The sequence below is a fragment of the Rhagoletis zephyria genome, unplaced genomic scaffold, assembly GCF_001687245.7.
Source record: "Rhagoletis zephyria isolate East Lansing unplaced genomic scaffold, Rhagoletis_zephyria_1.1 Rzeph_scaffold_00163, whole genome shotgun sequence".
Taxonomy (NCBI): Eukaryota; Metazoa; Arthropoda; class Insecta; order Diptera; family Tephritidae; genus Rhagoletis; species Rhagoletis zephyria.
Window position 1 is genome coordinate 39,928 of NW_016157247.1, and position 14,177 is coordinate 54,104.

At 35.6% G+C, this 14,177-nt stretch overlaps 1 protein-coding gene across 5 annotated transcripts in view; it reads right to left on the minus strand.

Moving 5' to 3' along the window:
- Mgat2 (alpha-1,6-mannosyl-glycoprotein 2-beta-N-acetylglucosaminyltransferase) overlaps positions 1 to 14,177 on the minus strand; it is a 52,837-nt gene that overhangs the window by 24,321 nt on the left and 14,339 nt on the right. For all 5 annotated transcript variants that reach the window (XM_017606547.1, XM_017606556.1, XM_017606543.1 and 2 more), the window contains exon 2: positions 547 to 660. In XM_017606547.1, coding sequence (XP_017462036.1) covers positions 547 to 553 — 7 coding nt within the window. In that variant the 5' untranslated portion in view covers positions 554 to 660. The remainder of the gene's footprint in view (positions 1 to 546; positions 661 to 14,177) is intronic.

Consider the following 14,177-nt stretch of genomic DNA (forward strand, 5'->3'; position numbering starts at 1 on the left):
GTAACATTGAACCACAAGATGCATTTTGAAGTTTTCTGGCATCATTTTCATTCGATTTTCGCGAAGAAAAGCCTTGAATGTACTAAATGTCTGCTCGACGTAAGTTGATACAAGTGGAGCCCAATTTAAATATGGAACGTTTGACACGTTCATATTATCAGGAATAAGGGCGTTTTCCTCGTCCTTTACAATTTTATCCACACCCCTTATTGTCTCTAAGCCTACGTTAGCTGAGAAAACGGCTTTGAGTTTTTCCAGCACCAATTTGGCAAGAGGTCCCTGCGCTTCTATAAGCCGCATGGGCATGTGTATATTTTTTATCTTAAAAAAAAATTGTAAATGCTATAATCAGTTTTTTAAAGGTAGAAAAGGCAAAAAAGGGCAAATATCTTAAAAAAGGCAACATCAAATGTGTATATATAGAATCAGGGAAAGCTAAGTCGTGGACATTCTTAATCGAATATACTCTATCTCTTTAGCAGAAAAAAAGGCAATTTCCATAAAATCCGTTCCCTGGTTATAAAAAATCTCGCACAAGATACTCACCCCTCATTTTTGATTTTGCAGCTGCCGCTTTTGCCGTTGCTGCTGCTTGGGCTTGTGTTTAATTACAGCCCAATGTTTAATTCGTTGTACGCTTAGCAATCATCAATTCGGTGACTAGAAAGAATCGAAAAATAATTGGGTAAAAATAATTCCATTTATCACACATTCTTAGGTATGCACATATATATGTATGTACCCCGCCATATTATACACTTTACATATCGCACACGATCTTTAAAAGTGACACAACTCAAAATTAGGCATTTTCGAAATTATGCACTAAAAATGTGCACACAGCTTTTATTTACCTTCCAGCAAAAGCTGGAGCAAACCTTTTGTTATAATTTGTTGAAAACCCCTAAGGTACAGTCTCCATTGTCTATATAATTAGCATGTGCTAAGAAAAGTGTCATTTTGAGTTGTGTCACCTTTGAAGATCGTGTGCGATATGTAAAACAAAATAAATTAAAGGCTTTCAAATCGAAGCAATTAATTGAAAGTATTTTGGCGCTGAGATTGAAAAGGAAGAAATAAGGCAACAAGAATCTTTTCGTGTGAAATTGCTGACCATGGCTGAGGTTGGGAGGGGTTGCCCTGAGGTCGGGGTACTCCCTGGTAGTGGACTCCCTATTAAGGGAGATACAAGATTTCGAACACACCCAAACTTTCTTGAAAGATGTTTGTGCACTAGCATCAGGGAAATCCCTCAGAGAGGTATGCACAAAGAAACAGAGGATGCGAATAAATTTAGAGAATGGGTACCACTTTGCCAGGCCTTGCTGCCAACCCCAGCGGGACAAGCCTCACGCAGAAAATAAAATTGGAGGCCTTATTGCATAGAAAAGAATTTTAAAGATAAAATTGATTTTGGAAACTCCGAAATAGAGTTGTACAGTCCCAAAATTGGTACCTGGCCTGTGGGATATGATAACAATTCCAACGCGTCATTAATCTAATAAAAAGAAAAAGTTCATTCGTATGAATCCGGAAGTGACAATTCAAAATAACAGACAGAATTTGTTTTACTGCACTGCATATGTTCTACTATTATTTTTTAAGTGTTAACCAACATCATATGTGTGTGCTACTACTGCGGGGCCTTTTAAGTTCTACAAATAATAATTTGATGGTAGAAAAATAAAACTGAATAATAATTATAATCATTAAATTTGATCGAACAAATAAAAATTAAGCAATAAGAATTTCTTTTGAGCGGAAAAATGTAACTTTAATTATATTGGTTTACAGCAAAAATATTTTATGGATGCAAGCTTAATTTAACTGGTGTGGAGTCCACTGATATACATATTAATTAGTTTTAATTAATTAAAAATCAGTATTGGAAATAGTACCCAAAAAGTAGTAAAACTAATCCTAATCTTTTCGCCCTTTTTCTACTACCCTCAAATGCATGGCCGCATTTGGCATGCAGATAAGGTGACGTTATGTAAGTGACATCACCTTATATTTATTTCCCCATATTTAGTGTATGTAATTTATGTAATTTTGTTTAAATTTTTTATTTTCTTAAAAAAGTATAATAAATAAAAATTTGAGGTTTTTGGCCGAAATGACGATTTTTTCAGGGTAAAATTACGATTTTTCAGCAAAAGCCAAACGACAACAACATCAATCAGCGTTGCCAAGTTTTCATTTTGAAAAAGCACTAAAACCCAAGAAATATCGCGTTTTTTCTCGAAAAAAGCACCAAAGCTTTATTGGAGTATTTAAGGGACTTTGTATGCATGAAAAGTTGTATTTTAGGGATGTCGATTCAAATTAATAAAAATCAATGTCTTTTGCTCGACGTTCGAATTTATTCTGTTTTCTATAATTTCTGACGTTAAGATTATTGTTCTTATTTTCTAATTTGCCGTTGTGTCCAGCGTTGCCGTTTCGCTTAGATTTTTCCTGACGTTTTGCTTAATTTTTTCTACAATTCCTATCAAACGAAAGCAAAAACCAGAAATCAAGTTTCATGAGCTATGTGGTAGTTTAAATCTACTCTGCAGTCTCTTATGATCTTGTGAACTAAAAGAACGTAAAGAACCTGCCTTTCCGACCGCTTAACACCTAAAACACAACGAAATTTGATTTTCCTTTTTAATGTGTCTTATTTGAGCATATTATCCACTGGCGCATAGTGGGAAAAATATTTTTGTGTCAAAAAAGCTGTCTACTCTTCAAACCCAACCCGATTTTTTATTATTCTCTATATTGTTGGTAAACATATGCTCTCCCACTTATGATTGTCATTGTGACATGATTTTGGTTTAATTTTTGTAAAGTTTCTTACAAAACTTACGATTTGTATAAATTTTGCCCCCTTTTTGTTAGGATTTACAGATTTGGTGTCTTCAAACCAATCACTAAACTCTAAAATTTGCGCGTTTTGAATAAAGAAAACCACTAAATTTAATGCGAAAAGCACAAGTTGTAGCAGTAACGTCAATACCAATAGGGGTATTCTCTGAGTCTTGCAAAGCCCTTGCACGGTGCACGGATTGCACGGTTTGCAAAGCTGTCCCATACGAACCCCGGTTTTTACCGTGCAATCTGTGCCCCGTGCAAGGGCTTTGCAAGACTCAGAGAATACCCCTAATGTTTCTGGAAATTACAAAAACATATTTCAACCCCAAACTAAGAGCCAATTTACACGATGACTTTTCACCCTGTAGGCTTGTAGGCAAGAAGTGTAGCGAAGTCAGCCGGGTAGGCAAGCACGCACGGTGGGCGAAATCCATGAACCAAAAAGACAAGATCACGCGGGCAGGAGACTAGCCCGTTAGAATCGCATTAAGGAAAAAAGTTGAACGATTTTGACATTAGCCGTTTATTTACATTTCTTCGTTGTTTACAATTTGGTGGTGGCTTTTTACTGCAATTTTCNGCTGAAATGTCAAAAAAACGCAAGAAACGCCGCAAAGAAAAAGTCATCGTGTAAATACACGAGGATTTTCGAAGACTTTTTTAAAAGGGAACGTGCAAAAAACGCAGGGTGAAAAGTCGTCGTGCAAATTGGCTCTAACAAATTAATGGTAGAAAATGCAAGCCAACTCGATACAGCAGTGACGCTTCGTTTCGTTTGTTTTTCTGTGTTTTGCTATGTTTGTTGTAACTGAGCCAAAGTGAGCCACAGTATTGTTGTTGTAAGCCAACTGAATGTCGATCCGATTTTGTCGGTGAACATTTCGGGTGCTGTTCTTTCACGAATTCTGTGTTTGTTGTAAGTGAGCCCCAGTGATGTTGATGTGAGCCAACTGAGACAATTGATCTACTGACTGATCGTACGTCATGTATTCGGCTGGATGTAGCATGGTGGTGTAGAACTATGTCCAAAACCACGGACGCATTAAGAACAGCATTAGGAGCGCTTCTAAAGTATTGGATAGTCTACCACTGGATTTAGCGATTCTCGAGGAGGACGATCTGTATTGGATTGTGGCACGATGGTAGAAGTTACGGACACAGACAGTAGTTTAGAAGGTTGTAAGAGCCAAGCTTTTTATTTTTGGTCTTTAAACACAAACTGATACCTGCAGAAATTACGTCTTTAAAAGACTAGATAATTGGCGATAGGTGGGAGGCGGTAGGATTACCAACTGTACTTTAAAATATAGTATTGTAACTTTTTTTTTTGGGTCTGCGTACTACATACATATATACTGTTGGAAAAAATATAGTACGCAAAAATAATATATTTCATCAATTATAAATATAAATGTATTTCAGTAATTTGTAAGGAAAAATGAATATCAAAGGGGACCTTTATATTGAAATAACAATGTTAAAAAATATTCTTTAAAATAATAGGATCAAAAATGGCAACATTTTTTAAATACTTTGAATGAATAACCAATTTTACTTAAAATTATTCCGCATTCACAGAAAGAGTTTTTTCTATTATGAATGTGAAGTGGCGAGATGAGAGAAACAAAGCGATTACCTCAATAATAAAAAATGAACTTTTGATGTTAATTTAAATATAGATTGCGATAAAGCATATCGAGGGCTTATATTCAATACCCTCCATCTGCAAAAACTCAATTTTTCAGGAGAGCGAAAAAACTGTTTTAACAACTATTTTTGAGAGTGTTAATAATTTTAAGTACCCACGCATGTCTCAAAAATTCACGCTATATATTAAAACTAGGATTTTGCTTTTAATTCATTTTATTTTAGTTTAAAGATCAGATAGGCGTTATTGCAATTCAAATTGTAACTATTTATATAAAAAAATGTGCTGATAGCAGGTTTTGCACAATAATGAAAATGTCAGTTCTTTAGATGTAAATGTTGTGTTAAACTAAGTTTTAATACATAAATCATTGGTTTGCAAACTCGTTCCCGTCTACTCCGACGTGCTCAAGTAGCCACATTTTTATTTTAATGGTGTTTTGGTGTCGAAAGAGCATTTCTCGTGACTTCGAAATTATATGAGAATCATTAGCACTGTTAAAGAGGGCTTCGATGGCTGAGGCCGTGCATATGAGGAAATTTCCTTTGTTTTTAGAGGCGAAACGTACAACTTCTAGCAATTGTAAATGCCGAGCAGTACGCGGGATAACCACCGACGACAATTGTAACACCAATTCCTTGTTACCACAAAAGAACAGCCGGTATTATATCTGGAACCGTCTGTGAAAATAAGCTCCCAGGTCATTTATGAGTATAGAACTAGGCAAATGCCATTACGGTAGAGTTTTGACTTTAATAGGCATCGGAGTAGATATGATGTCCAAATCTTTGATGTAGCGTAATATACGAAATAAAGCTGATTGCTTGCTTCATCGGTTTTTTTTTGTTGAAAGCAGGATTCGACGTGAGATAATAAAGTCTCATTTTTGCACAATCTTTGGGATGAGTATCTTTGTGTTGTTCTTTACCTCATGGTTACGGTTCTTCTGACTGCTGCATGGTAAGGTGATGGTTTTTGGCGCAGTGTCTGTAAATTACGAGTCGAAAGTCAATTTTTCCTAATACAAAAGCCCTAATTACATTTACCAGTGTAGTTATATGAACTGAAGAATACTTGGATGATAAAAACTTTATAATATTTAGTATAGCAAGTAAGCTTAATCTTACATTATGACAGAGCTGCTTAAAAGTAAATTTATTGTCAAAAATTATTCCCAATATTTTCAATGTGTCAGTATAGTGGATGCGGGTGTCATACATGGAGAGGGTTGGAGGGTTGGTTGGCAAGTCCTTAGTCTTAGACAAAAAAAAAATGGAGCTAACTTTCCCAAATTCTATATTGAATAAAATAACCGAAATTGGTGATCATTGTAAGACGCCCTTAAAGAGAGGAACAGTTTTTGAATAACAGTTATTGACCAGAATAGCTAACTTCCGGTTGTAAAGGAAAGACTTAGCAACATTGTACATCCTCTCACCATTTCTCCAGCTTAATACTTTAGATATGCAGGGGAGGAGTGAAATGGATCTGGAGTTAAAAACTAATGAATTGTTTATATTTAGTTTGGCAATAGGAATCATATTAACAGTTTTCCACTCTTGGTGACCCTTGCGATAGAATGGAATAATGGAGTTTAATGGTTCTATGTTTGACGGGATATGGAAGATTTTTTTATTGTATCATATTTGATTTCGGTTGGACAGATATATCGCATTAGGTAGAATTACTTTAGCCTGGGCAAAACTAGTTTGACCTAAGATCGGATTTTACCGGTAACATATACATACAGACATACATAGGCACATCTAACTTCCCTGCCACAAAAAATGTTAATGAAAACAAATTTCCAGCAAAATTGTGTAGATAGAGGATTTTGCTCTTATAACAAAATGTTATTGCAGATAGTGGAATTTTCAAAATAAGAATGTAATACCATTAAAGCTTTATTTTAAGTTTGACATTATTGTCATGGCTGAAAGATTAATCGGAGCTCACGTTACCATCAAAAACTTATTTTGATCAAAATTGCAAATAGAGGGTATTGAATATAAGAAAGAAAGATATATGTTATAAGAAATATATTTTTTATAAAGGAAATGCATAATAAAGAAAAAAAAATGTATACTTAACAAGTAATTTTTAAGCAAAAAACAAACCCGATTTCAATTCCCATATAAAAATTTAAGATTATCGTTAATTTCTTCATGATCCAATGATCGGATTTGAACCAAATTAGTATTGAACCACCTGTGAGGTATCGCGTTCCCTTTAAGAAAGAATTATAGAAATCGGTTAACGTAGTCCAAAGGTATGCGGTAGCATACATAAAAAAGATATTCCGCTGAAGTGATAACCTTCTCTGTTTAGGGAAGTCGGTTAAAAAGGATTTTTTACTTTTCCTAATTAAATATATATTTGAAGTGTACTATATTTTTTCAGATTTTTCGAAAAATTACTATACATTTCTTAGAAAATGTTTGCAACCCTAGGTGGCGGTGATATCAAATAAGGGCTTCAGAGAAAACCAACCTGCTGTAAAGACCTTGGAAATAGCTCGCACCTCTTCAAAAATAATCCAGGAATGCAAGCAGAGACTGAATCTATTCAAAACCAGCTTGAACATACATATATGGATACCGGGTCACTGCGGAGTTCAAGGCAACGAACTGTCCGATGAATTTCCCAACTTAAGCGCTGAATTAGACTTTTCTCATGAGAGTTAATCAAAAAGTGAATTTTGGACTTTTACTTAGTTATGGCCTTTTGTATTTCAGCGACGAGTTAGTTACGCCCTTTCCATACTATACTAACGATATACCTACATATCGCACACCGTCTTCAACAGAGTCACAACTCAAAATTTGGAATGTTTGAGATTATGCGCTAAAAATGTACACAGAGCTTTATTTACCTTTCAGCAAAAGCTGGAACAAAAATTTGTTGTTGGTTTTTCCCAAAACAATCCATAGTTTTTCCCTCATATACCATGCTATATTACTGAATCCATTGTAGGAAAATTACTTTTGATTTTTTAGAATTTTTTTTTCGGAGATGTAACGATTTTCTATGATCTTGCATTTGCATATTTCTTTGCATTTGTAAATTCACAACAATAAAATGCAAACGGATGCCATGGTAGCAAGGATAAAATTTGAAATCAAACCAAAAAGCTCGAAATTTTGATTGAGGTTTTTTTTTTTTAATTATGGAACCAAGTTTGAAACATTGATTAATACGGGTTTTGTTAAAGAATGAACTATGTATGAATATATATATTTTGATAAAAAGTTACTAAAATTAAATAGCACAAAAAAAAGTTAAAACTTGTTATTATATGGTAAGGCTACTATTTTTTCGACCACTGTACTTTAAAACATAACTTGGAGGTCACTTTTCTAGAAAAAAATATCTTTCAACACTAACTATGCATTATATCAACTTGGTTAGCAGCGTCGTTATAATAAATTAGCTCAAATACAGTTATTGTAGAAAAATTCAAATATGTAGTGCAGTTGTATAATCCGATCCCCAAAGGTACATTTATTTATGTACGTTGCTGGGGAAACATCGATAGTGCATCGATGTTTTGCTTTGAAAACATCGGAAACATCGGTGGTAACGAACATCGATAGTTTTCCAGCTCTATCCTGAACAGCGCTATTGCATTCCACCAAGGGCATTTCCAAGCATGAAGTATGCACATTAAAGAGCGAAATACACCACACAAGCGGTTTGACAAACCAAGCGAAATTTCCCTTTGCTTCAAGCCATTTGTGCTGTGTATGGGGGTGTTTGAAGGTTTGACAAACCGCCGTCAAACCTTCAAACACCCCCATACACAGCACAAATGGCTTGAAGCAAAGGGAAATTTCGCTTGGTTTGTCAAACCGCTTGTGTGGTGTATTTCGCTCTTAAGTTGGTACCAAACTTTACGTTTCTAAATAAAAATTTAGAGGATGCTCATGATGCTCATACTTTACTCTACAAGTATCGTGTTCATATATCAATCAAACAATTGGTTAAGTAACCTAAGAACATTTCTAATTTAAATTATCTATTAAAATATCACAACTTCAGTTGTCATAGCAACAGTAGCTTTTTATAAAATTCACCAATATTTAAGCTGAAGCACAACACCGGCGAACGGAAAATTTTTCGTCGCGAATGTTCGCCGAAATAATTAAAACACACTGATTTATATGAGAACGCGCACAATCAAAGCAAACGACGAAGTTTGCTCGACGACTGTTCGCGACGATAGATTTATTTCTATCGCCGCGGTCGACGGCAACGACAAAAAAGGCCATGATGACCATACTTTAAAAGTTATCGTAATTTTGGTTTAAAAGTAAAATAATAGACCTTATATTTTTCTATCAGAGATTAATCTAGTAAAACGTAAGTTTACTAGTAGTTATATTTAAAGACTATTTCTGACTACAACTTCTTCATGCTGGTATTTTCCCTCTTCGTTGTAAAAGCTTCCTTCTTGAAACATGGTCACCTTATCAGCTGACAGCATTCGAACCGCTCGATACCGCTCTATTTGTGTTTCAGGAAGCGAATTAGCTGGGCGAAAGTTGGTCGTCGGCATCGCTCTGCCTGGCGAAATTTGCCGTTCGCCGGGTATTGTGTTTCAAGCATTTTTGCCAGTTTCGCAGCGATCCATTAGCGAATTTCAAGGTCACCCGGTGTTGATTGCAGTGGACAACTGAAATTTGGTATAGATATTACAAATATCAAAAGGAAAAAACTAAGGAAGAAATTGTTTTCCCATACAAAAATTGGGCTACTCTAATGCACATATGTATATACCTATTTCTCGCAAGGAACCTTTGCCTGTATGGCAAAAAGCGGAACAGCGGAATCGTTGTGCCTCGTCTCAAAATCTATACTATTAATATAATACAAAATACAAAAAACTTTTTTAGAATAAATCCGGTGGATTTTGCATGTTTTTTCGAAGAACACTATTTTTGACCAGTTCTTTTAAGAACAAGGAGTAATTGTGGCTCAATGGCAAAACCATTTTGTTTCATATCAATAGACTACTACCTATATGGGAGCAATGCAACCAGGATGTTTCCGGACCTACTGACTCTATTCAGAACACCTAGAGCTACCGCTAGCAGACAATTTCAGTGACTACCCTGCAGGAAATTCATCTAACTATAAGCTAACTTTAAGTTGATTGGGAAGGAGCTAAAAGTCACTTATTATCTGTATATTTTCTTTGACGAAATCTAACTATATTTCTATGGCGATTGCCGCGAAATAGTCAAGGGTGGTTTACTTCTGCATTAGATGTAGTCATATCAACAGGAAAACCAAAATATTTTTTTATTTTATTTTTTATTTTTATTTACTTTATTACATTTCATATTTGTTTACATATTCTGCTGTAGGTGGTCTCATATTCAAACTCCGTCAGATATAACTTCAAAATGATAATATGAAATTTCGATCCTCCTATTATCTGTCCTCAATTCGAAAAAGTATTTGCGAAGTGCAGGATATTTAAATATAAACGCGTTTAAAGAAAACAATCTCCTTCATTACTCCTGCATTACTTGTAAACTAGTTTCAAGTAAGCTTTTTGTAGCTAACTACAAGTTATATATTTTATAGAAATCTCGCAAAAAAGCTAACTACAAGTGGGCTATTTTTTATCAATTGGTAATTTTTTTCTGCATGGTATCAAATCGAACTCGCGACTATACTTCCCACATGCTATTGTATGTCTACGGAGAAGAGATATCGCAAACCATACAAATTAAAATTTTTACACAATCATGTGTGTAGCTCTAAACTCTCTCACTCGTGATTCGGAAACTAAAATAAATTGCCGCAGATCAGTTAACGTGGTGGCAGAGCAATTTGCTCTTCACCAGGTGTTGGAGTCGGGTCACATGGACTACATAATCAGCACCACATAAATCCACATTTCAGATTTCGTACAAAAATTATAAAAATTCAACAAACAACAACAACAATTACATACATACACCCAAACATTTTGTTCTGAATTTTTAGAAATATTTTAGGTATGTATCATGTTAATATTTTTGACATAAACTGTGCTTACTGACGTTTCTACTTTTCGTAAATTGTAGAAGTAGCACTGCCACCTAATCAAATAATTGTTTTGGAAATCTTAATATTTTTTTAAGGAATTTTTATTTTATTAAAAAGTAAGTTGTAACACACGATGTAAATATACTTACATGATTGTTCGTATTAAAAGAGCTAAAAACTAAAAAACAATAAAAAAATTAACAACAGCAAATGCATATTTTATGTGAATACAATGTAATGTTTCAATTACCTTCCGTTTTATACTCACTATAGCTAAAAGCTTTAACTTCTTTTAAATAATTATATTTTTTTTTGAAGTAGGTAATCAATCACTTTTTTACTTTTGTCCAAGAATATGGTAGCTCGATTTTAAAAGAAAATGCCAAAGGCACAGTTTACGTCAAATGGGAGCAATTTTTATAGCCCTTTTTTTTTTTTTTTAGTAGTGCAAATTTCAAGGCGCTAGTAAATCGCGCTTATTTACTGTTTTTTTTCTGACGTTGTTGTACACTTTCTTCCATATAAAGTATTCTCGACAATTACTTTTGAATTATTCTAACTTAATACATTGAGTCACATAAAACTAGTAAAAGTATCTTAAAAAACAAATATTACCCATTCGAACGCTGATGAGTTTGTCCAAATTCGTAATACCGCATTTTGAATTTTTATTATTTATTAATTTCTAGCAGTAGACAGCCTCCTTCAAGAACTTGAAGACATTGGCGGGAAGACAATTACATACGCCGATGATATTGTAATGGCTATCTCGGGTAAACACCTCTCAACATTAGCCGATCTAATTCAAAGATCTCTTAATAAACTACACTACGGTGCAACAGGCGAGGATTGGGAATAAATCTTGAAAAGACGGACTTAGTGCTCTTCACTAGGAAGCGCAAAATACCCAACCTCGACCCTCGACGCTATAACTCTAGAGGGAAAACACCTTGAAGTAAAGGAAGAGACCAAATATTTAGGTCTCATACTTAATATGATACTAAACTGGGGGCCGAATATTGCAGATAGAGTGCGCAAAGCAACAGTAGCACTATATTCTTGCAGCAGGTCAATAGGAAAAAGATGGGGGATGGAACCAAAATAATACACTGGTTATACACAGCGGTAGTTAGGCCAATTCTCTATCGCTTAAATAAAATGGATATGGTCCAAAGGCTACCCTACTGCTGCCCTACTGAACTTTCTTCCGGTAGATCTACATGCCAAACAAGTCATACGCGTTGCAGGAATTCGTATGAATAGCCTAAATAAGTGATCATGGTAGAATACTAACGGAGTTTTCGGAGCTTCCCGGATCAGTGGACTACGCCCTTCCGAACTCTGATCCCACTACGGCGTTTACGGTCCTCCTACTTTGAAGGGAAGAGTGGAAACGAGACGCTCTAAGGAGTGGCGAGTCCATCCATGTATACAAAGACGGCGAAAAGCTCGAGGGAAGGGTTGGTGGGGTGTATACTCCGAACACACCCTCAGCTTGGGAATCTTCCTCAGCTTTCGTCTTCCAGATTACTGTAGCGTCTTTCAGGCGGAACTGATGGCAATCGACCGAGCCACGAAACTGGTAAAGTGGGATATGATATCCAAAGCTAATATCTACTACTTCACTGACAGCCCGGCGGCAGTTAAATCCCTTAAGATGCAGTCGACAACCTCCATGGTAGCCATGAAATGCCGCTCATCTCTTAACTAGATGGCTGAGTCATTTCGCCCAAAGGTGATTTGGGTTCCGAGACACAGCGGCATTGAAGGGAACCGCAGGGCCGATTAACTGGCGTGACTTGGCACCAAAATCCCTATTGAGGATATAAACGATGAAATAAGTATACCCTTACAAACTTGCAAGCTAATGTAGCGAACAGAAGATGGCACGACGAAATCAGCTATGCAACTGCCAGGAAACTATGGCCAACGCTTAGCGCTAAGCGCACTGGCCTACTACTGAACTTAAATAAGCAGAATATCAGTTTGTTGGTATCTGTTATAACAGAACACTGCCTAATTGGCAGGCATGCCTATCGACTACCCGTAGGGCTGTATGACTTCTGTAGAAGTTGTCTAGATGAAGAAGAGGAGGAAACGATTCTGTACCTGTAGTGCCAGTGCCGTGCTCTATCCAGTAGAAGACTTTCCACACTTGGTAGACAATTCTTCGATAACGTGGAGGATCTTAGATGCGTCGAAATCAAGGATGTTCTAAAATTCCTGCGAAGCTGAAAATGGTTTTAGGGGGGACTGGGAGCTACTGACCCCAACTGCGGTATCACAATGGGTCCGCAGCCTAAGTGTGTCCTACAGGCAACCGCGACAACCTGCCTAATTTCTATACATTTTGTTCTAACCCTTTGAACCACACATCTTACATTAAAATTTCAAAATGTTATATCTTATGAAATGTTATAAACAAAGGTATATTGGCAAACTCAAAGCCATTAACAAGGGTAAGATAAGTATTTCAAGATACGTTGACTAGTTTTCTCTGAAAAATTTATTTCTGATGCTACATAACCTCAAACATGTCAAAATACACTGTTTTGAGAATTAAAATATTTTTCAGAATTATATGTAGAATAAAAACTAATTTAAAATGCATAATATGCCTTTTTTAAGCTCACACTCAACTGTGTGAACGTCAACTTTTGACAGATGTGTGTCAGCGTCCATAAGAATACAAATGGAATTCGTTGCCTTTGCGAACGTTCACGCTCACGCTCGCATTGAACTGTATAGCAAGCTTAAAAGATTACAAGGTGCTTGTAAATCTCACTACATGTTTTGGAAGTGTTTACAGGAAGTGCAGATAAAAAGCCAAGAGAAAAGCCCAATTGCGACGGAGATTGGGTACTTTTTGGAGGGAGCTTGAATTGATCATAGTCTCGATCCTTACGCTTGGTGGTCTATCAATTTTAACAAAATACCCCCAATTGCCATTGCTTGTCGACATGCATGTTTCGGTTGTTTGCAGCAGCGTATATGAGCAAATTTCACGAGTTATTTTTTTAGTGTCACTCCCTTCCGTCGCCAGAAGAACAAAACGGTAAAGCATTCTTCTGGCATTTATTATAATCATTGGAGTTCAAGAAGCAAGTGCAATGAAAAAATCAAGTATTTCAAAAATTTTAGCCTTAAAACGTTTATTTAGACCAAAACGTACCGAAAGTACTAATTATAAATCATATGTAATTGGTTTTTTTTTAATAACTTTGGGCAGTTTTCAAATAGAATGTTCATATTAGAGCCAATGAACGTTGCCATCAAATACAACGTATCTATGAAGTTTCAAGAGTTTACCACGAAATTAAAAAAATGCAGAATGGTATTTTGAAATTTTACTTTTTTTTAATTTTAATAATTTTAGATACTTCAAAAGTTAAAATTAAATTGTGAAAATGTCCTTCTTGCCAAAGCGGTGTGTCACCAAATGAAAAAAAGTTGGTTTGAGTAAAGATGACTAAGATTTGAGAAACTAAAATTCCATTTTTGACGTAGAATACGTCTTACCTTAAGGTATGGGGGCTATGTTCAAATGTTGTAGTTGTAATTTTTAGAGCTTCACAAAAACGCTTATTGCACGAGAACTAATAAAGCGATTTCAAAGAAAAGTGTGGCGTTTCAAAGA